Source organism: Schistocerca gregaria, chromosome 9, assembly GCF_023897955.1.
Source record: "Schistocerca gregaria isolate iqSchGreg1 chromosome 9, iqSchGreg1.2, whole genome shotgun sequence".
NCBI lineage: Eukaryota > Metazoa > Arthropoda > Insecta > Orthoptera > Acrididae > Schistocerca > Schistocerca gregaria.
The window spans coordinates 86,873,092-86,896,449 of NC_064928.1; the positions used below are offsets into that span (position 1 = coordinate 86,873,092).

At 45.1% G+C, this 23,358-nt stretch overlaps 1 protein-coding gene across 1 annotated transcript in view; it reads right to left on the minus strand.

The window, feature by feature from the left end:
• The window catches only part of LOC126291445 (uncharacterized), a 1,287,515-nt gene that overhangs the window by 257,459 nt on the left and 1,006,698 nt on the right, over nt 1-23,358 (minus strand). Inside the window, exon 4 of the mRNA XM_049984959.1 lies at nt 1,687-1,742. Coding sequence (XP_049840916.1) covers nt 1,687-1,742 — 56 coding nt within the window. The remainder of the gene's footprint in view (nt 1-1,686; nt 1,743-23,358) is intronic.

Below are 23,358 nucleotides of genomic sequence, written 5' to 3' on the forward strand. Positions count from 1 at the left end.
TGCTACAAATAAAAACCAAGTTTAAACATGTACGTCTCCATAACGGACTTTCACGAGATTTTTTACTTTCGTGCGCAATTTCTACCATAGCAAATGATCGATACAAAGAAATGACCTTTAATTCAGTTTCCTCGTTCGACCGCTGACGGACCTCATATCGGACTGAACCATCGATAGTGATATCTTATATTTTACAGACGTAATGTGGCTTAGTCGAGGCCAAATGTTAAAAAGATTTAATGAAATCAAATCGTTCATGAGATCAAAAGCAAAATCTGTGCCAGAACTTGGCGATGACAACTGGATGGCAGATTTAAAGATTTTTTGGTAGATATGACTGATCATGTAGATAACTTAAAAAGGTTCAAAAATGGTTCAAATGGCTCTAAGCACTAACGGACTTAACATCTGAGATCATCAGTCCCCTAGACTTAGAATTACTTAAACCTAACTAACCTAAGGATACCACACATATCCATGCCCGAGGCAGGATTCGAACCTGCGACCGTATCAGCCGCGTGGTTCCGGACTGAAAAGCCTAGAATCGCCCGACCACAGCGGCCGGCTTTAAAAAGGCCTCTTCGAGGTAGAATCCCACGTATCAATAGAATGTTTCAATAAAATTGTGGCAAGCAGAAATAGGTGCAAACAATTTTTTTTTCATTTCAGTACTTTGCCCAAACATAATACTAGAAACAGGATGAAATACGCAGTCATACTTTTCGACAATCTTTTTCAGAATTTTCCAAAAGATAATCAAATTTTTTAAATTTATGTTATACCTTTTACAAATTATACCAGAATATTTTCAGATGGAACGCATAGAGTTGCAGTCTGACATCCAATTGAAAGGGAAGTTTGGTCATGTATTTTTGTTGAAAGTACGTACGTTTGTGAACACCTATTTTCAAAGGTAAAAATCGAACCAAAATCTGAGACGCGCAACCTGAGATTTACACCCACTTCGATCGAATCTGATATTGATACATTAGTTTGCCACATTCAAACTCAAATCTCAATTATTTGTATGATTTGTAATTGCTTATGCATAAAATTATTAATGGAACCTCATATATAAAACGTCAAATTAATTCCATTTCTCTCTCTCTCTCTCTCTCTCTCTCTCTCTTTTCCCGTGCCCAAAAATACTCGTCTTCTACCAACGTAGCCAAGTACGTACAAGAAGGGAAATTATTGGATGTGTGTAACTCGATGCAGCAGAGCCGAGCAAAATCATTACGCAAGTTGGTAGAAGAAAAAAATATTGGCCTTGAACTATGCACGAAGCGGTTAGGCAGACATCGAAATTGTTCCCGTATAAAGCGAGACCAGTGCGTGTAATTTAAGATGCGGATCATGAAAAGCGTATCTGTTACTGCAAATGCATTTATACTTTTATAGAGAGGACTATATTTAAAATTTCTCCCCCTCATTTTGCTTGAGTCACAGTTCCATAGGATTTTGTGCACTCGTACTACCAGAGTCAAATAACGTCCGTTCGGATCCTCTCTGCATTCTGTAAAATCGGTATTACTTTTACGGTAACTCAGCTTTAGTTCTTAATGACTTCCGCCTCCCGTCCTGCTCCATTAACGACGAGACGACTAGTGTCACATGCCTTGGCAGACCTGAGGACTGAAGCGCCGTGGTCGGAATTACGGGTGACATGCGGGCAGCTGTACTCACCGTGTCAGCGAAGGGTCCCGGCTCCTTCATTCCATTTCTCGAAGGCTGGACACCTTCTGCAACAAAACAAACAACAGAATCAGCATCGGAGGCGTCGCCAGGCAGCTATGCGACATAGTAATGCAAGCAGCAGGCACATGTCTTACACGTTGACCTACTCAAGGTGTAGCACAATTACTACCGAAAACTGTACGATGACAGAAGCAAAAACAATCCGGTCAACATGGGTCGTTCTGTGGAGCCGTTTGCAAGATAACTGGGAATGTGTGGTTACGGTCCACTTCTGTAGTTCAGTAGCCCACTTGTGTAGCTCGGCGACGATATAACCACTCGAGAACTGCTTCGACCAAACTCAGATTTCTACTGGCAAAAAACACCACTACCAGATGAATGACTGGACACACAGCAGAATACGGACAGAAAACAGACAAGCGAATACCAATTACTCCCTTGCTTGTATCCAATACGAATTTTGGAAGACCCCAGAAGACCCAAACGACGACAAGACCATTGGGAATATGCTCATAAGACACATACTAAATATGCCTTACACGCCGGATAGTCGCAGATAACCCACATACATAACAGACAGAGCAGCCGAATAAGATAATCTGATACACACGAGAAGCATTACACGGCGCGACATCCAGCCTGCAATACTTAGAGAGTGAACACAATATTTTCTTCTTCCCTTGAGAAGATAATATTTCCTTTTCGAACGAAACTATGTAATTTACAAATAGCATATTGCGTTTTCCGGAGTACAAAATTCCAAAACGGTAGTGAAGTCAGAATTCATTCGTTGATACGAAACGAAATTTTAACTTCAAGGAGAGTATATGTTTCTCAAGAACAGAATTTCTTCTTTTTTACGACAAGTTTACATTATAATTACAACGTAACGGTAAAGGAAGGAAGCTAGGCGAAGAAGCAAAGGAGGATAAAGAATGGAAGGGATGTAGACGGAGACGGTAGCCGCCCCCCTCCCCCCCCCCTTTCAACTCTCCCCCCCCCCCCCCCCCTTATGGTTCGATCCCGTGTTTTACACCTTTGTTTCTAAGCAACAAAAAAAAAAAAAAGAAAAAATTAAAAAATAATCTTCGTGTTTAACTTTTGGATTCGATTCGCAGTGTTCGCAGGGATTCTTCCTTCGTTAAACATATTTGGAGGGTGACTATCAACAGCCGTCAAGTAAAGTATAAAATTTACGGTTGGACATCAGTTGCTTTTATTTTAAACCCAAGCATCAGCTGATTTCAATCTTGGAACATCTTCACGGATACTATCCAAAGACACAAATGATTGTATGTAGTATACTGGAAATGTTAATACTTCTTTTTCAAAGAAGTGCAAAATAACATGAATACTTACAGGATTAAACTGGTTTAAGCCACCACATCATATTTGTGATTATTTAAATAATTTGTAGAGCATGTCATGAGTATCAATATAGGACACAGGACTTTTAGAAGCAAACATACGAAAACTAAATGTACACAGAGCAGAACTGAAGAGAAGATCAGTGCTGTAAGTATTATATTGTACAAATATCGAGAAGTTGGTCAATGGTACGTTTGCTTCTAAAAGTCCTGTGTCATATATTGATATTCATGACATGCTGTACACATTATTTAAGTAATGACAACTGTAGTGTGGTGGCTTAAGCCATTTTAACCCTGTAAGTATTCATGTTATTTTCCACTGCTTTGAAAAATAACATTTCCTGTGTATTACACATAATTATATGTACCTTTGGATAGTATCCGTGGAGATGGTCGAAGACCTAACCTGTTTATATTTTGATTTAAAATAAAACCAGCTGATGGTCAAACATGCATTTTATACGATTCTTCGTTAGAGGCAGCACTGGAACGAGGAGCACTAAAACTCGCCGAGCCAACTGAGGAGCTACTTGAGTGAGAAGCAGAAGGTCTAACAGTCGGCAACAGCACAGGGAGCTGTATGCTCACCCCACGCCCCTCCATACCGTACCCGAACGACATCAATGGCACAGAATGACACGGCGGCCTTCCCATACTAATTGGCCCGCCAGGGCCGTACGCTGAAACTTTGCTTTTAACTGACTTCAGAATAAAATACTGTCCTACTTAGCTAATGTATTGGTACTCATTCATACAACTATTTTTTTTTCTTTGAACAATCCGTTAGTAGCTGCTCCTGGCCAACATTGTTGATTTCGGAGAGTCTCTGATGTACACTTTCTGTTTCTGTTTAAATAAAACTGAATCGTAAATGCCAGCACTCTAGGAAGGAACTAAAGCATAAATTAATGTATATAGACTTAATTGGCGACTGTGAACTTGTACCATGGGCGGGACTCGAACTCGGGTCTCCTGGTCACTGTTTGTTGTTGTGGACTTCAGTCCTGAGACTGGTTGGTGCAGCTCTCCATGCTACTCTATCCTGTGCAAGCTTCTTCATCTGCAACCTACATCCTTCTGAATCTGCTTAGTGTATTCATCTCTTGGTCTCCCTCTACTATTTTTACCCTACACGCTGCCCTCCAATACTAAATTGGTGATCCCTTGATGCCTCAGAACATGTCCTACCAACCGATCCCTTCTTCTGGTCAAAATGTGCCACAAACTTCTCTTCTTCCCAATCCTATTCAATACTTTCTCATTAGTTATGTGATCTACCCGTCTAATCTTCAGCATTCTTCTGTAGCACCACATTTCGAAAGCTTCTATTCTTTTCTTGTCCAAACTATTAATCCTCCATGTTTCACTTCCATACATGGCTACACTCCATACAAATACTTTCAGAAAAGACTTGCTGACACTTAAATCTATATTCGATGTTAACAAATTTCTCTTCTTCAGAAACGCTTTCCTTGCCATTGCCAGTCTACATTTTATATCCTCTCTACTTCGACCATCATCAGTTATTTTGCTCCCCAAATAGCAAAACTCCTTTACTACTTTAAGTGTCTCATTTCCTAATCTAATTCCCTCAGCATCACCCGACTTTATTCGACTACATGCCATTATCCTCGTTTTGCCTTTGTTGATGCTCATCCTATATACTCCTCTCATGAGACTGTCCATTCCATTCAACTGCTCTTCCAAGTCCTTTGCTGTCTCTGACAGAATTGCAATGTCATCGGCGAACCTCAAAATTTTTATTTCTTCTCCATGAATTTTAATACCTACTCCGAATTTTTCTTTTGTTTCCTTTACTGCTTGCTCAATATACAGATTGAATAACATCGGTGAGAGGCTACAACCCTGTCTCACTCCCTTCCCAACCACTGCCTCCCTTTCATGTCCCTCGACTCTTATAACTGCCATCTGGTTTCTGTCCAAATTGTAAATAGCCTTTCGCTCCCTGTATTTTACCCCTGCCACCTTTAGAATTTGAAAGAGAGTATTCCAATCAACATTGTCAAAAGCTTTCTCTAAGTCTACAAATGCTAGAAACGTAGGTTTGCCTTTTCTTAATCTTTCTTCTAAGAGAAGTCGTAAGGTCAGTATTGCCTCACGTGTTAGTGAAGTGCGGTGGCTGGAGGAACAAGACTTTTGGTCAGGTGACTACAGGGTTATAAACACAAAATCAAATAGGGGTAATGCAGGAGTAGGTTTAATAATGAATAGGAAAATAGGAATTCGGGTAAGCTACTACAAACAGCATAGTGAACGCATTATTGTGGCCAAGATAGATACGAAGCCCACATCTACTACAGTAGTACAAGTTTATATGCCAACTAGCTCTGCAGATGACGAAGAAATTGAAGAGATATGCAGGTACTTTTACCAGTAAGCCACCTCCGCACAGCGGTTCACACATTTCTGCAGATTACCCTGGCATGGCTCCCTTCTCGATCCAAATTCTCTCTACCGCCCCAGTCTCCTTTAATTCCCCATTACATACGAACAAAATTTCCGAGGCTCTCCATGTTCTGGAATATAATCTCAGCATCGAACATAAATGGGGGATCCAGCCTGAAACCCATATAAATAGAATCTTATCTGTACGAGGCCAGTGAAGTGTCTGAAATTGTGCCATTTCATTTGTATAAGTACCTTCACCTGGGTTTGAGATTGGATCCCCATTTACGTTCGACGGTGAGGTGCTGCTCCAGAACATAGACAGCCTCGACAATTTTGTTCGTATGTAACGGAGAATTTAAAGCAGACTGCGGCGGCAGTAAAAATTTGGATCGAGGTGTTTCAGGGTAATTCGTGCACTTATGTGAACCGCTGTTGCAAGCTGGCTTAGTGGCTAACGCACCTACCTAGTGGCCAGGAGACCCGGGTTCAATTCCCAGCCTTGGTACAAGTTTTCACTCGTCCCTTCAGTGCATATATATGAAATCATATCTGTATGAGACCAGTAAAACCTCTGATATTGTGTCACTTCATTTGTAAAAGCATACAGTTAACTATATTAAACTTCATTAACAGCAAACATGATTTTGGAGCCCGCAAAACGATTTGTTCTTCATCATGATAAAAAAAAGTTATATTCGCCAAATTAAGAATAGCACATCTTCTATAAATCCAGTTACTTTTTTCTCACAGTTGTTTTTGCATATTAAAGTGTTGTGCAGGAGACATAATGAGCACAAGAAGTACATATTTATCATTTCATTTGACAATTTTTTCCTTCTACACACTATCTACACCTCTTCTGCACCTTTGTTTGGTTCCACGTCAGTTCCTCGTCAATTCGTAAAATTTCGTCACGACTAGATTACATTGAACTAGTTCCTTTCTGCAACGGCTGACTACACCGCTCCCGCTTCTGAAACATATAGCTTGACTATCTATTCCTGCGACGTTCTGTTTTACACAAAATATCAGCACAGTTCACCACATTTTGTATTATTACGGAATGTGCTTATATTAGGTTTCACTTCATTCTCGTTTCTTCGTCAGTTGCCCCACCAAAACGTAAGTCCGAAATCAGAGACAGTTGTTCTATTTCGGCACGTACGGCATTCGTGTGTATCCGAAACAGTTCTCTGTCTGGATCGCAGGTGAAATGTCTATAGGCATATTATATAGCATCGCAGCAGAATGCTGGGTCCAGTTTCCTGAGGTGCCGCTCAACCCGAGTTGTTGCATTACGTAAAATTTTACTGCAGTACGGACGAATGAATGACTGCTTTGCAAAAAACCGTGGCTCAGTCCCGACGAGTTTTGCGATAGTAGTGTTGTCTTTTACTTTTTTTTAATTATGTATGGACCTAATATGTTTTCCTGTTATTCACGATATTACGGTACGTACATCAAAAATCGCCGCACAAGCCATTAATTTTTCGTAGAAATTCATTATAGCGCGTCCATCCCGGTTCAATGGCCGCAATACATGCCACGGACATCGCCATCTAATTACCGCTGAATGCGTCATCATCGATCGAGAGTTAATTACATCCACATCAATCAGCTTTCACCACTTAATAGCCTCTCGGTGTTATGACAGCAGACAATTTAAGATTCAAATGAAGGCGGTAACTGCTTTCTGTCCGAACCATGAACCCTTTCTGGAATTCACACCAATTCTCATCGCTGTAGGACTTGTACAGTCACGAATGAGTACGTGTGTGCGGACCACCATTTTAGTGCTATCATTTTTCGTATCCGCGTTACAATGGAAAAACAGCGACGACATCTTAGCATAGTGTGGACAAAATGCAGAGTGTCCATAAAGCCCTGCATCACTTCAAAAAATCATAACTTGGAAACAATGAAAGACAGAAAATTTTGGTTTGCTATAAAATGTTCAGCAGCTCTCAATGTTTCTTTTCCTTTACCCTTTGTTGCAGATTTGACTAGCAGTGCGTCTAAACGGCGACAACACCATGAGAAGGCGCATCTGTCGTCTGGTATGTAGGTCCGTAGGTCGTGGCCTAGTGGTTAGCGTTGCTGCCTCTGGATCACGGGGTCCCGGGTTCGATTCCCGGCCAGGTTGAGGATTTTCTCTGCCCAGGGACTGGGTGTTCGTGTTGTCATCATCATCATAATTCGTGACAGTGGCTAAATTGGGCTGTGTAAAAAGAAATTGGACTGTGTAAAAATTGGGACTTCGCATCATCTGGTATGCAGAATCGAAATTGGTGATAACGGTCCTGCGGAATGTACTGAATGACACATGTCCTGAGAGGTGGGTGGGTAGCGATGGTGCCATCGCATCGCCCCGTGCTATCCCGATCTCATGCCACTTAACTTTTTTTTCTGGGGATCGCATATACATAACACCAATCAATGTCACTGCTACCCTTCGTGCACAAAACAATGAAGCAATCATAACTGTTCATAGAACAACGCCCCACAGACATTTGTGAATGTGGAGCAATCGGCACCCCCGGACCACATCGCCTGGGAGTGTGCCACTAGACGTTACAGACCAGGATAGGAATGTCTTCGGCAATACAACGGTCTATAACGTAATAAGAATTGAGATACTGTAGCACAAGCTGAAGTCGCTGAGAGCCAAAATATCAGCTTACAAACTGAAAGCCTACACGGCCGAGAGACAAACAAGAAGAGGTCATACACCATGACAACGAGACGCATCACGCCAGAACATCACCTTCAACAACTTTCTGGAAGCAGTGAGCAGATGAGCCGCGGGAAGGACCTGGAAAGACTTCCTGAGATCCTTACAGCCGCCTCCCACACATTCGGTGGCGTAGCAGCACAGCCCCTGTGAATTCCGAGTGGTGCCTCGACGCATCAACTACTAACTTTCCTGGCAAATGAGGAAATCTAGCTTGGTTCTGAGACAAAGTACAGTAGTTTGGTGTAGAGTAGTGCTGTGTAGTGGTGTATGGTAGTGTAGCTCATAATTACAAAATAAAATTTTTTTGTGATGCAGCATAGCACAGTAGGCCAATAGCACGTGCCTTCTGTATCCCATATGGACAAGTGTCTGTGCACCAGATGGCCAAAGGGCAATATGTAGACTTTTTAAAATTATTATTTTAATGTATATTTCAGCTTTCAATAAAAGAATGAATCGGATCCATCTTTTCATTTTTAAAATCTGGAGCTGTTGTGTAGGAGTTACAAATACCAATCTCAATCTGATTCTTTCTAGTAGCTCATTTCACATACGTTTGTCCTCGGAGTCTTTCGTGGCGGCACATTTGAATAAAATCTTCTCTGTTTTCAAATAGCATCAATTCAAATAAAATTCTCAAGCTTTCCATGCCTAGCTCGGACATCGTCGTCAAGGTAAAACTGCCGCGACTGTCACTATTTCCTGCTTACATACCAACGGTTTCGGCCGCTGGCACCAGAGGGTTCCAAAACGACACGTGCGTGGAAGGTGAGTAGCGTAGCTCATAGCAGCTCCGGCCTGCTGCGGGACCAAATAACACCAGATGGCGCGAGAGGCAGCGCCACATCTGAAATTGCCGCTCCCGCCTCCCTCCGCATTAATCATCCGCCGTTGCTTCCTTTTGACACCCAAACCCGCCCTCACGCTCTACTCAGTGTGTAACCCTAGTCTCTGTTGAAATCGCTGCTGATCATTTTAATTTCAGCCGCCTCTTTTATAAAGGAGTCCCAGTATTTTGACGCATGAGCCAAGATTCTTCTGTTCTCAAACTGTATTCTGCGAACGGATTCGAGGTAATGCGCAGCTACGGCCAACTATTCGAGCTCCCTATGCTAGGAAAATTAAAGAGACTTTTGGAGAAAGGAGAACCACTTGCATGAATATCAAGAGCTTTGATGGAATCCTAGTTCTAAGCAAAGAAGGGAAAGCAGAAAGGTGGAAGGAGTATATAGAGGGTCTATACAAGGGCGATGTACTTGAGGACAATATTATGGAAATAGAAGAGGATACTAACGCAAATTCTTTACAGACGAATGGAAAAACTGGTAGAAGCTGACCTCGGGGAAGATCAGTTTGGATTCCGTAGAAATGTTGCAACACGTGAGGCAATACTGACCCTAAGACTTATCTTAGAAGATAGATTAAGGAAAGGCAAACCTACGTTACTAGCATCTGTAGACTTAGAGAAAGCTTTTGACAATGTTGACTGGAATACTCTCTTTCAAATTCTGAAGGGGGCAGGGGTAAAATACAGGGAGCGAAAGGCTATTTACAATTTTTACAGAAACCAGATGGCAGTTGTAAGAGTGGAGGGGCATGAAAGGGAAGCAGTGGTTGGGAAGGGAGTGAGACAGGGTTGTAGCCTATCTTCGATGTTATTCAATCTGTATATTGAGCAAGCAGTAAAGGAAACAAAAGAAAAATTCGGAGTAGGTATTAAAATCCATGGAGAAGAAATAAAAACTTTAAGGTTCGCCGTTTAATTCTGTCAGAGACAGCAACTGACTTGAAAGAGCAGTTGAACGGAATGGACAGTGTCTTGAAAGGGGGGTATAAGATGAACATCAACAAAAGCAAAGCGAGGATAATGGAATGTAGTCGAATTAAGTCGGGTGATGCTGAGGGAATTAGATTAGGAAAGGAGACTTAAAGTAGTGAAGGAGTTTTGATATTTGGGGAGCAAAATAACTGAAAAAAAATGGTTCGAATGGCTCTGAGCACTATGGGACATAACATCTGTGGTCATCAGTCCCCTAGAACTTAGAACTACCTAAACCTAACTAACCTAAGGACATCACACACATCCATGCCCGAGGCAGGATTCGAACCTGCGACCGTAGCAGTCGCGCGGTTCCGGACTGAGCGCCTTAACCGCGAGACCACCGCGGCCGGCAAAATAACTGATGATGGTCGAAATAGAGAGGATATAAAATGTATACTGGCAATGGCAAGGAAAGCGTTTCTGAAGGAGAGAAATTTGTTAACATCGAGTATAGATTTAAGTGTCAGGAAGTCGTGGAGTGTAGCCATGTGTGGAAGTGAAACGTGGACGGTAAATAGTTTGGACAAGAAGAGAATAGAAGCTTTCGAAATGTGGTGCTACAGATGAATGCTGAAGATTAGATGCGTAGATCACAAAACTAATGAGGAGGTATTGTATAGAATTGGGGAGAAGAGGAGCTTGTGGCACAACTTGACTAGAAGAAGGGATCGGTTTGTAGGACATGTTCTGAGACATCGTGGGATCACCAATTTAGTATTGGAGGGCAGCGTGGAGGGTAAAAATCGTAGAGGGAGACCAAGAGATGAATACACTAAGCAGATTCAGAAGGATGTAGGTTGCAGTAAGTACTGGGAGATGAAGGAGCTTGCATAGGATAAATTAGCATGGAGAGCTGCATCAAACCAGTCTCAGGACTGAAGACCACGACAACAACAACATGCTTAACATGCACAACGCTCTGCAACCGCGCGAACTGCCTGGCCTGTACAGGTGCTGCCGCACTCGCAAGGAACACCATACACACCGAGCACACGAAGAGCTGTGTCGTCTTTAACAGGGTGCAAGATATCTCATATCTCGGGGACGGGCCAGGACACTGGTCTCAATCCATGTCCCTGCATTGAGGTCCTAACTTCCTGCTCGTTGGCCCACAGTATGGAAGGAAAGCCGCCGGCTTGACTTCTGCCGATTCACAAGGCGTCCTTCTTCGGTGACACCTGAAAGCGTTTGCAGTTTATCTTTTGCAGCAGCCATTCTCCCAGAACCCGTGCCTCGAGTGCTGCAATTCAGACGGCAGGTGGCCGTGCTCAGAAATAACTTTGTATGTTAACGTGTTCAGGACCGCATTCTTGTGTACAGGGTGGTGAAAAATACCGGCACTCGATTATCTGCCAGTGTGCGTCGGTTTCCTGTACATTGAATGACCAAGCCGACCTCCTGCCTTATCAACTAAAACATCTGACAACGATAGCTTGTCATCCTTCTCCATATCGATGTAAAATATGATGCTGGGATGGACACCGTTCATGTGATCAACGATCTACTGCAGTGCATTTTCACTGTGATGCCATATCAGGAAGCTGTCATCGACGTATCTGCGGAAGCAAGGCAGACGCAACGCAGCAGAGTTCGGAGCCTGCTCCTCAAAGTGCCCCATGAAGAAATTCGCGAGTGCAGGAGACAGTCGCGAGCCCATTGCTGTGCCATCCGTTATTTCATCATATTCGCCGCGGTACACGAAGTACGTTGTCGTTAGAACATGACGGAAAAGCTTGACGATTCTAGGTGGAAACTGTCAGGCCAAAAGATCCAGCGTGTTTTGTACTGGTACCCTCGTAAAAAGTGGCACCACGTCCACTCTAACCGTTACGTCTTTTCGACCTGTTTTCATTTTCTTGAGCGTTTCAACAAATGTCAGCAAGTTTATAACATGGAGCTCACAATGATCCAGTTTTAGCGCCAATAATCCTGCAATCCAGTCTGTAGTTGGGCAAGCTGATCGCACTAACAATGGGCCTAAGACGAACATTTTCCTTATGTATCTTCGGTAGATTTTATGCAGTCATGCCGCCGCGGGAGATTTCGAGGACACACGCAGACAGAACGGCGACACGGCTGAATGCTGCCCCTAAGCTCGATTATTTATATCCTTATACATACGATTCTGACCTCTTCCTACAGGATTACGACGTGTCCTGTCAGCTTTTGCTAGTTCGCTCTGCCCCGAGCACAGGTTGCTAGGCACGGTTAAATTTGCAACGTGCTTGTTTCTCAATAGCACGCATGTGCCCGAGTTACGAAATATTGCTTCGCTCCTCGTCACACTATGTTAGTTGTTTCACGTGGTCGACCGCTGACCAGTGTTACAAACCGGCCGTGGTGGCCGAGCGGTTCTAGGTGCTTCAGACAGGAACCGCGCAACTGTTACGGTCGCAGGTTCGAATCCTGCCTCGGGCATGGATGTGTGTGCTGTCCTTAGGTTAGTTCGGTTTAAGTAGTTCTAAGTTATCCCCACCGCTGCCACGAACTCAGTTTAGCATGCTGTTGAAAGGTAATTGTGCTTGGAGAACACCTCACACACCGTGTGTCCTCAAGAGGGCCACCGTCCAATAGCAGGATAGGCTTGAGTAGCACCTCATATAAGTCTCTTTTAGCTTGCTTTTAAACCTTCAAGTTACCTCTACATCATTTTACTTCTACATCCATACTCCGCAAGCCACCTGACGGTGTGTGGCGGAGGGTACCCTGAGTACCTCTACGGGTTCTATTCCAGTCTCGTATTGCACATGGGAAGAAGGATTGTCGGTATGCTTCTGTGTGGGCTCTAATCTCTCTGATTTTATCCTCATGGTCTCTTCGCGAGATATACGTAGGAGGGAGCAATATACTGCTTGACTCTTCGGTGAAGGTATGTTCTCGAAACTTTAACAAAAGCCCGTACCGAGCTACTGAGCGTCTCTCCTGCAGAGTCTTCCACTGGAGTTTATCTATCATCTCCGTAACGCTTTCTCGATTACTAAATGATCCTCTAACGAAGCGCGCTGCTCTCCGTCGGATCTTCTCTATCTCTTCTATCAACCCTATCTGGTGCGGATCACACACTGCTGAGCAGTATTCAAGCAGTGGGCGAACAAGCGTACTGTAACCTTAGGATTCTTCCAATGAATCTCAGTCTGGCATCTGATTTACTCATGATTAATTTTATATGGTCATTCCATTTTAAATCACTCCTAATGCGTACTCCCAGATAATTTATGGAATTAACTGCTTCCAGTTGCTGACCTGCTATTTTGTAGCTAAATGATAAGGGACCTATCTTTCTATGTATTCGCATCACATTACACTTCGCTACATTGAGATTCAATTGCCATTCCGTGCACCATGCGTCAATTCGCTGCAGATCCTCCTGCATTTCACTACAATTTTCCATTGTTGCAACCTCTCCATACACCACAGCATCATCTGCAAAAAGCCTCAGTGAACTTCCGATGTCATCCACCAGATCATTTATGTATATTGTGAATAGCAACGGTCCTATGACACTCCCCTGCGGCACCCCTGAAATCACTCTTACTTCGGAAGACTTCTCTCCATTGAGAATGACATGCTGCGTTCTGTTATCTAGGAACTCCTCAATCCAATGACACAATTGATCTGATAGTCCGTATGCTCTTACTTTGCTCATTAAACGACTGTGGGGAACTGTGTCAAACGCCTTGCGGAAGTCAAGAAACACGGCATCTACCTGTGAACCCGTGTCAAAGGCCCTCTGAGTCTTGTGGACGAATAGCGCGAGCTGGGTTTCACACGACCGTCTTTTTCGAACCCCATGCTGATTCCTACAGAGTAGGTTTCTAGTCTCCAGAAAAGACATTATACTCGAACATAATACGTGTTCCAAAATTCTACTACTGATCGACGTTAGAGATATAGGTCTATAGGTCTACACATCTGTTCGACGTCCCTTCTTGAAAACGGGGATGACCTGTGCCCTTTTCCAATCCTTTGGAACGCTTCGCTCTTCCAGAGACCTATGATACACCGCTGCAAGAAGGGGGACAAGTTCCTTCGCGTACTCTGTGTAAAATCGAACTGGTATCCCATCAGGACCAGCGGCCTTTCCTCTATTGTGCGATTTTAATTGTTTCTCTATCCCTCTGTCGTCTATTTCGATATCTACCATTTTGTCAACTGTGCGACAATCTAGAGAAGGAAGCACAGTGCAGTCTTCCTCTGTGAAACAGCTTTGGAAGAAGACATTTAGTATTTCGGCCTTTAGTCTGTCATCCTCTGTTTCAGTACCATTTTGGTCACAGAGTGTCTGGACATTTTATTTTGATCCACCTACCGCTTTGACATAGGACCAAAATTTCTTAGGATTTTCTGCCAAGTCAGTACATAGAACTTTACTTTCGAATTCATTGAAAGCCTCTCGCATAGCCCTCCTCACACTACATTTCGCTTCGCGTAATTTTTGTTTGTCTGCAAGGCTTTGGCTATGTTTATGTTTGCTGTGAAGTTCCCTTTGCTTCCGCAGCAGTTTTCAAACCTGGTTGTTGTACCACGGTGGCTCTTTTCCATCTCTTACGATCTTGCTTGGCACATACTCATCTAACGCATGTTGTACGATGGTTTTGAACTTTGTCCACTGATCCTCAACACTATATGTACTTGAGACAAAACTTTTGTGTTGAGCCGTCAGGTACTCTGTAATCTGCTTTTTGTCACTTTTGCTAAACAGAAAAATCTTCCTACCTTTTTTAATGTTTCTATTTACGGCTGAAATCATCAATGCAGTAACCGCTTTATGATCGCTGATTCCCTGTTCTGCATTAACTGATTCAAATAGTTCGGGTCTGTTTGTCACCAGAAGGTCTAATATGTTATCGCCACGAGTCGGTTCTCTGTTTAACTGCTCAAGGTAGTTTTCAGATAAAGCACTTAAAAACATTTCACTGGATTCTTTGTCCCTGCCACCCGTTATGAACGTTTGAGTCTCCCACTCTATATACGGCAAATTAAAATCTCCACCCAGAACTGTAACATGGTGTGGAAATCGACTCGAAATACTTTCCACATTATTCTTCACGTGTTGAGCCACAACAGCTGCTGAGCCCGGGGGCCTATAGAGACATACAATTACCATGTCTGAGCCTGCTTTAACCGTGACCTCCACCCAAATCATTTCACAATTCGGATCTCCGTCAATTTCCTTCGATACTATTGCACTTCTTATCGCTATAAACACGCCTCCCCCTTCACTGTCCAGCCTGTCTCTGCGGTAAACATTCCAATCTGAGTTTAGGATTTCATTACTGTTTACGTCTGGTTTCAGCCAACTTTCTGTCCCTAGTACTATATGGGCGTTGTAATCGTTTATTAATGAGAGCAGTTCTGGGACCTTTCTATAGACGCTCCTGTAGTTTACTATTAGCACATTAATATTGTTATTCCCTGCTGCATTTTGCCTACTCCTACATTGGCGCGTCTCAGGAGGCGTCTTGTCGGGCCTAGGGAGGGAATTCTCTAACCTAAAAAACCCCCATGTGCACTCCACAAGTACTCCGCTACCCTTGTAGCCGCTTCCGGCGTGTAGTGCACGCCTGACCTATTCAGGGGGATCCTACATTTCTCCACCCGATAGCGGAGGTCGAGAAATTTGCACCCCAGCTCTCCGCAGAATCGTCTGAGCCTCTGGTTTAAGCCTTCCACTCGGCTCCAAACCAGAGGACCGCGATCGGTTCTGGGAACGATACTACAAACAGTTAGCTCTGATTCCACCCCGCGAGCGAGGCTTTTCACCTTCACCAATTCCGCCAACCGCTTGTACGAACTGAGGATGACCTCTGAACCCAGACGGCACGAGTCATTGGTGCCAACATGAGCAACAATTTGCAGTCGGGTGCACCCAGTGCTCTCTATCGCCGCCGGTAGGGCCTCCTCCACATCTCGGATTAGACCCCCCGGCAAGCACACAGAGTGAACACTGGCCTTCTTCTCCGACCTTTCCGCTATTTCCCTAAGGGGCTCCATCACCCGCCTAACGTTGGAGCTCCCAATAACTAATAAACCCCTCCCCCCGTGTGCCTGCTCGGACCTTGCTGAAGGAGCGGCCACATGTCCACTCACAGGCAGAGCGGGCGATGCCACACGGCCAGCCTCCACATTGACCCTCCGCCTCGTGCGCCGCGAACGCCGCTGAACCCGCCACTCCCCTTGGGGAGAGGGTGGCCCACCGCGCCCGGTACCCGCGAAGATGTCTCGACAGCAGGGACAGTGGGTGAAGCATGTAACACCTGGGGTGTACCTTGCGACGCACCAGATTCCCCACTGCCGCTACACTCCGAGGCAGCAGCCTGAAGACGGCTGACCGCGGCCATCAACACGCTCAGCTGTTCGCGAACAGTGGCCAGCTCCTCCTGTGTCCGTACACAACAGTCACACATCCTATCCATCCTAAGGAATCAATTTACTGAAGAGACTTAATCAACTTTTAACTAAACTGCTAATTCACTAAAGGCGGCTGATTATTGACTAAACTGTGATTGCTAATCACTTCTTGTAGAAAACAATGAAAATAGCACTACCTGTCTCTGGGTTGTATTGAAAACAAACACTAGCACTACTGGCACTATGGCTGACTAAAGGGACTCTTTCTGACTGTATTCAAAATAAACACGAAATCTATGGAACACTATTACTAGCACTCGACAATTAAAGCTTCCTAAAAGCAGAAACACACGGCAGAAGAAGTGACAAGTATGAAAAATACAGTTAATACTTAAATTAAGGTAGCTCGCTGCACAGCAGACGTGTGATTTTGTGATTCATTGTAATTTTTTCATGGTTTTACTAGACGGCAAAAAGTTTGCAAAAAAAAAAACGGCAGCCACAACCGCCTCCAAAATTGTTTACACACAGTATTTGGACATCTCCCTACATGGGGTGTGCACTCTTCGCCTTTATGACGGCTTGAACTTTGCAGAATACATTTTCAATTGTGTGTATGAATATCAGCCCATTGTTGCTCAAGACCCGAAACCAGACAAGACAGTGACGCTGGACGCTAAGACCTTGGGCGAAAATCAAAATCATCCGAAAGGTTTCCAGTATGAGATTTTCACTCTGCAGCGCTGATATGAAACTTCTTGGCAGATTAAAACTGTGTGACGGACCGAGACTCGAACTCGGGACCTTTGCCCTTCGCGGTCAAGTGCTCAACCAACTGAGCTACCCAAGCACAACTCACGCTCTTTCCTCACAGTCGTGCTTGGGGAGCTCAGTTGGTAGAGCACTTGCCCGCGAAAAGAAAAGGTCCCGAGTTCGAGTCTCGGTCCGGCACACAGTTTTAATCTGCCAGGAAGTTCCATATCAGAAAACACTCAGCTGCAGAGTGAAAATCTCATTCTGGAAATATACCCCAGGCTGTGGCTAAGCCATGTCTCCGCAATATCCTTTCTTCCAGGATTCGCAGGAGAGCTTCTGTTAAGTTTGGAAGGTAGGAGACGAGATACTGGCAGAAGTAAAGCTGTGAGTACCGGGCGTGATTCGTGCTTCGGTAGCTCAGATGGCAGAGCACTTGCCCGCGAAAGACAAAGGTCCCGAGTTCGAGTCTCCGTCCGGCACACAGTTTTAATCTGCCAGGAAGATGCATCCCAAAGGAGCTCCAAAGTTGCTTTACGACAGGATGCATTTTCTTGGTGATACAAATAACCATTGTCCCCGAACTGGTCACTACGGTTCGCAGTGTAGAATATGGTGAACTGCTCACATCCTTCAGCATTAAGTTTTCTTAAACGCAGTTAGGGGCCCACGACCTAGCCACAAAATCACCCGAATGCGGTAACGCTGCCACCTCCGAACTTCAGTGTTGACACTGCATACGGTGGCAGCTAACGTTCTCCCTAGATTTACTAAACTCTAAAGCTTTCCATAGAATTGCCACACGGTACAGCATGATTCATCACTGCAAGTACGTCGTTTCCAGTCATCCACTGCCCAGTGGCGTCGCTCTTTGCACAACCTCAAGCGTTGCTTAGCAACGACTACACAAATACGCTAAAGCGCCAAAGATAATGGTATAGAAATGCGAATGTAAATACGGAGATATGTAAATAGGCAGAATGCGGCGCTGCGGTCGGCAACGCCTTTAAAAGATAACAAGTGTCTGACTCAGCTGTTAGATAGATAACTGCTGCTACAATGGCGGGTTTTCAAGATTTAAGTGAGTTTGAAAGTGGTGTTATAGTTGGCGCACGAGCGATGGGACACAGCATCTCCGAGGTAGCGATGAATAGGGGATTGTCCTGTACGACCATTTCACGAGTGTACCGTAAATATCAGGAATCCGGTAAAACATCAAGTCTCCGACATCGCTGCCGCCGGAAAAAGATAAATGCAAGAACGGGACCAACGACGATTGAAGAGAATCGTTCAACGTGACAGAAGTGCAACCCTTCCGCAAATTGCTCCAGATTTCAATGCTGGGCCATCAACAATTGTCAGCGTGGATATGGGCTTTCGGAGCCGAAGGCTACTCGTGTACCCCTCGGTGACTGCACGACACAAAACTTAACGCCTCGCCCGACCCCGTCAACACCGACATTGGACTGCTGACGACTGAAAACGTTGCTTGGTCGGACGAGTATCGTTTCCAATTGTATCGAGCGGATGGACGTGTACCGGTATGGGGACACCATCATAAATCCGGTGACTCTGCATGTCAGCAGGGGACTGTTCAAGCTGATGCCTGGTGGAGGCTCTATAATGCTGTGGGGCGTGTGCAGTTGGTGTCACATGGGACTCCTTATACGTCCAGATACGACTCTTGACATGTGACAGCATCCTGTCTGATCACCCTCATACATTCATGTCCACTGTGCTTCCGACGGACTTGGGCAGTTCCAGCAGGACAATGCGACACCGCAAACGTGCAGAATTGCTACACAGTGGCAATTGCTACAGAGTGGCTAGAGGAACGCTCTTCTCAGTTTAAACGCTTCCACTGGGCACCAAACTCCTCTGGGATGTCTTGCAACGTGTTGTTTAGAAGAGATCTTAAGCCCTTGTTCTCTTACGAACTTCGGAAAGCCATGCAGGATTTATAGTGTCCATTACCTCCAGCACTACGTCAGACATTAGCCGAGTCCATGCCAGTCGTGCCGGCCGGAGTGGCCGAGCGGTTCTAGGCCCTTTAGTCTCGAACCGCGCTGCTGCTAGGACGCAGGCTCGAATCCTGCCTCGGGCATGGATGTGCGTGGTGTCCTTAGGTTAGTTAGGTTTAAGTAGTTCTAAGTTCTAGGGGACTGATGACCTTAGAAGTTAAGTCCCATAGTGCTCAGAGCAATTTGAACCATTTTCTACTGGCAACTGAATTCTCCCCGCCTCCTCTTATACACTCCTGGAAATGGAAAAAAGAACACATTGACACCGGTATGTCAGACCCACCATACTTGCTCCGGACACTGCGAGAGGGCTGTACAAGCAATGATGACACGCACGGCACAGCGGACACACCAGGAACCGCGGTGTTGGCCGTCGAATGGCGCTAGCTGCGCAGCACTTGTGCACCGCCGCCGTCAGTGTCAGCCAGTTTGCCTTGGCATACGGAGCTCCATCGCAGTCTTTAACACTGGTAGCATGCCGCGACAGCGTGGACGTGAACCGTATGTGCAGTTGACGGACTTTGAGCGAGGGCGTATAGTGGGCATGCGGGAGGCCGGGTGGACGTACCGCCGAATTGCTCAACACGTGGGGCGTGAGGTCTCCACAGTACATCGATGTTGTCGCCAGTGGTCGGCGGAAGGTGCACGTGCCCGTCGACCTGGGACCGGACCGCAGCAATGCATGGATGCACGCCAAGACCGTAGGATCCTACGCAGTACCGTAGGGGACCCAGCAAATTAGAGACACTGTTGCTCCTGGGGTATCGGCGAGGACCATTCGCAACCGTCTCCATGAAGCTGGGCTACGGTCCCTCACACCGTTAGGCCGTCTTCCGCTCACGCCCCAACATCGTGCAGCCCTCCTCCAGTGGTGTCGCGACAGGCGTGAATGGATGGACGAATGGAGACGTGTCGTCTTCAGCGTTGAGAGTCGCTTCTGCCTTGGTGCCAATGATGGTCGTATGCGTGTTTGGCGCCGTGCAGGTGAGCGCCACAATCAGGACTGCATACGACCGAGGCACACAGGGCCAACACCCGGCATCATGGTGTGGGGAGCAATCTCCTACACTGGCCGTACACCTCTGGTGATCGTCGAGGGGACACTGAATAGTGCACGGTACATCCAAACCGTCATCGAACCCATCGTTCTACCATTCCTAGACCGGCAAGGGAACTTGCTGTTCCAACAGGACAATGCACGTCCGCATGTATCCCGTGCCACCCAACGTGCTCTAGAAGGTGTAAGTCAACTACCCTGGCCAGCAAGATCTCCGAATCTGTCCCCCATTGAGCATATTTGGGACTGGATGAAGCGTCGTCTCACGCGGTCTGCACGTCCAGCACGAACGCTGGTCCAACTGAGGCGCCAGGTGGAAATGGCATGGCAAGCCGTTCCACAGGACTACATCTAGCACCTCTACGATCGTCTCCATGGGAGAATAGCAGCCTGCATTGCTGCGAAAGGTGGATATACACTGTACTAGTGCCGACATTGTGCATGCTCTGTTGCCTGTGTCTGTGTGCCTGTGGTTCTGTCAGTGTGATCATGTGATGTATCTGACCCCAGGAATGTGTCAATAAAGTTTCCCCTTCCTGGGACAATGAATTCACGGTGTTCTTATTTCAATTTCCAGGAGTGTACTATAGGGTCCGCCTATGGTGACGTCTAATGACCAGTTCATTACACATCGGTGTCCGGTTACTTTCCATCAGACTGTGTAGATTACGAACCGCAGAGCGCTTATAACGCTTTCTAAAGGAATCCGAGATGTAGCTGAGTAAGACACAAATTCAGTCGCTCAGCTGAAACTATACTCGACAGGCGCGCAGCTATATTAACAGCCCCTTCTGAGAATCAGCGTCAAAAGCCTTCTAGAAGTCCAGAAATATGGAATGAACTCGAGATTCCCGTCGAAAGCACTCATTATTCCGCGTGTTACAAATTAAGTGAAATGTTTTTCCACGCACCGTGTTGGGCAAGAGATAAACAGCTGTATATGACATTTATAAGCATCTATCAGCAAGATGATAAAAGCCAACCTTACAATTCATTTTATTAATTATGAATGTTACAAAACTGCTTATCTAGAGCCATTTGTCCGACAACTCACCATAACATAAGACGATGCGTAAATGCCACCTTAGATGCATCCCAGGAAGACTCATCCGAAGACGAGCAATAGCTTCGTTAGATTATGTTTTCAATAGGAATCTTCCAACTAAAATATTACGATTCACGTGACTGCAGAGCAGAATATTTTACTGTCCCACCCTTTCACTCCACTTATTTGAATAAATATGAATACACAATTAATGATATTTATTACGAAGGATATTAAACCAAGCGTTTAATTAAAATCTTGATATTTTAATATTTAAAATTTGTAGATTTTAATAAATTTATATTAAAAGCTATTTCCAGATTAAATATATGAAAAACACTGATTTAACACCGCTGCCGATAGGATTTACAGCAACAAAAATCTGAATGGACAGGGTCACTGAGATGTCTAACTCTTTAACAACCTGTTCAGCGGAAGAAACTGCCTGGATATGAATACATACGAGTTTACCATACATTAAATGTATTCGGTTTTCTGATCCCACTTGACAGCAATGTCTATTTCAAGCTGCATGCATTTCGCCTTTACTTAGAAAAGTGCAAAACAGCAATCAGCTAAAAATAGGGCAGAAATACTCGTGTGCTCCGAGGAATTTGAAGACGTGAATATTAAAATGAGAGGAAATAAAATAAAACAAGCAGTATTATATAAAAATTTAGGGTTTACGGTAACTGAAGACCAAAGAAGCAAACAGGACTAACCCGTCGCGCTTTCAATTACATCTACATCTACATCTACACAGATACTCTACATTATCACATTTAGGTGCCCGGCAGAGGATTCATCAAACCACTTTCATAATAATTCTCTACTTTGTCAGTCTTGTAAAGGGCGCGGAAAAAACGAAAACCTACGTCTTTCCGTGGGAGCTCTGATTTCCCTTATTTTATTATGATGATCGTTTTTATCTACGTAGGTCTGCGTTAGCAAAATATTTTAGCGTGCGGAGGAGAAAATTGGTGTTTGAAATTTCGTGAGAATATTCCGCAGGCACGTGAAACGACTTCGTTTTAATTACACTAAGATATCAAAAGTATCCGGACACCCCCAAAAATATTACGTCTCTACGCGAGATTTCCACTCTTCTAAACATCCCTAGGTCCACTGTTTACGATGTGATACTGAAGTGGAAACGTGAAGGGACACGTACAGCACAAACGCGTACAGGCCGCCCTCGTCTGTTGACTGACAGTGACCGCAGACAGTTGAAGAGGGTCGTACCATGTAATACCCACTACCACTCCGTCTACAAGCCACAAGTGCCCCATCGGGACCATCCGACCGTCGTGTCATCCTCAGCGGAAGAATGGGGATAGGAGGGGCGTGGGGTCAGCACACCGCTCTCCCGGTCGTTATGATGGTATTCCTGACCGAAGCTGCTACTATTCGGTCGAGTAGCTGCTCGATTGGCATCACGAGGCTGAGTGTACGCCGGAAAATGGCAACAGAGCATGGCGGCCTGGACGGTCACCCATCCAAGTGCCAACCACTCCCGACAGCGCTTAACTTCGGTGATCTCACGGGAACCGGTATATACACTGCGGCAAGGCCGCTGCCTAATATGTAATAGGCAGACATATGTCCAGACCATCACACAAGAATTAGAAGCTGAATCAGGATCCACTGCAAGTACCATCACAGTTAGGCGGGAGGTGAGAAAACTTGAATTTCATGGTCGAGCTGCTGCTCATAAGCCACACATCACGCGGGTAAATAGCAAACGACGCCTCGCTTGGTGTGAGGAGCGTAAACATTGGACGATTGAACAGCGGAAAAAGTTGTGTGGAGTGACCAATCACGGTATACAATGTGGCAATCCGATGGCAGGCTGTGGGTATGGCGAATGCTCGGTGAGCGTCATCTGCCGGCTTGTGTAGAGCCAACAGTAAAATTTGGAGGTGATGGTGTTATGGTGGGTCGTGTTTTTCAAGGAGGGGGCTTGTACCCCTTGTTGTTTTGAGTGCTACTATCACAGCACAGGCCTACACATTTTTGAAGCACCTTCTTGCTTCCCACTGTTGAAGGGCAATTCGGGGATGACCATAGCATCTTTCAATACGATCGAGCACCTGTTCGT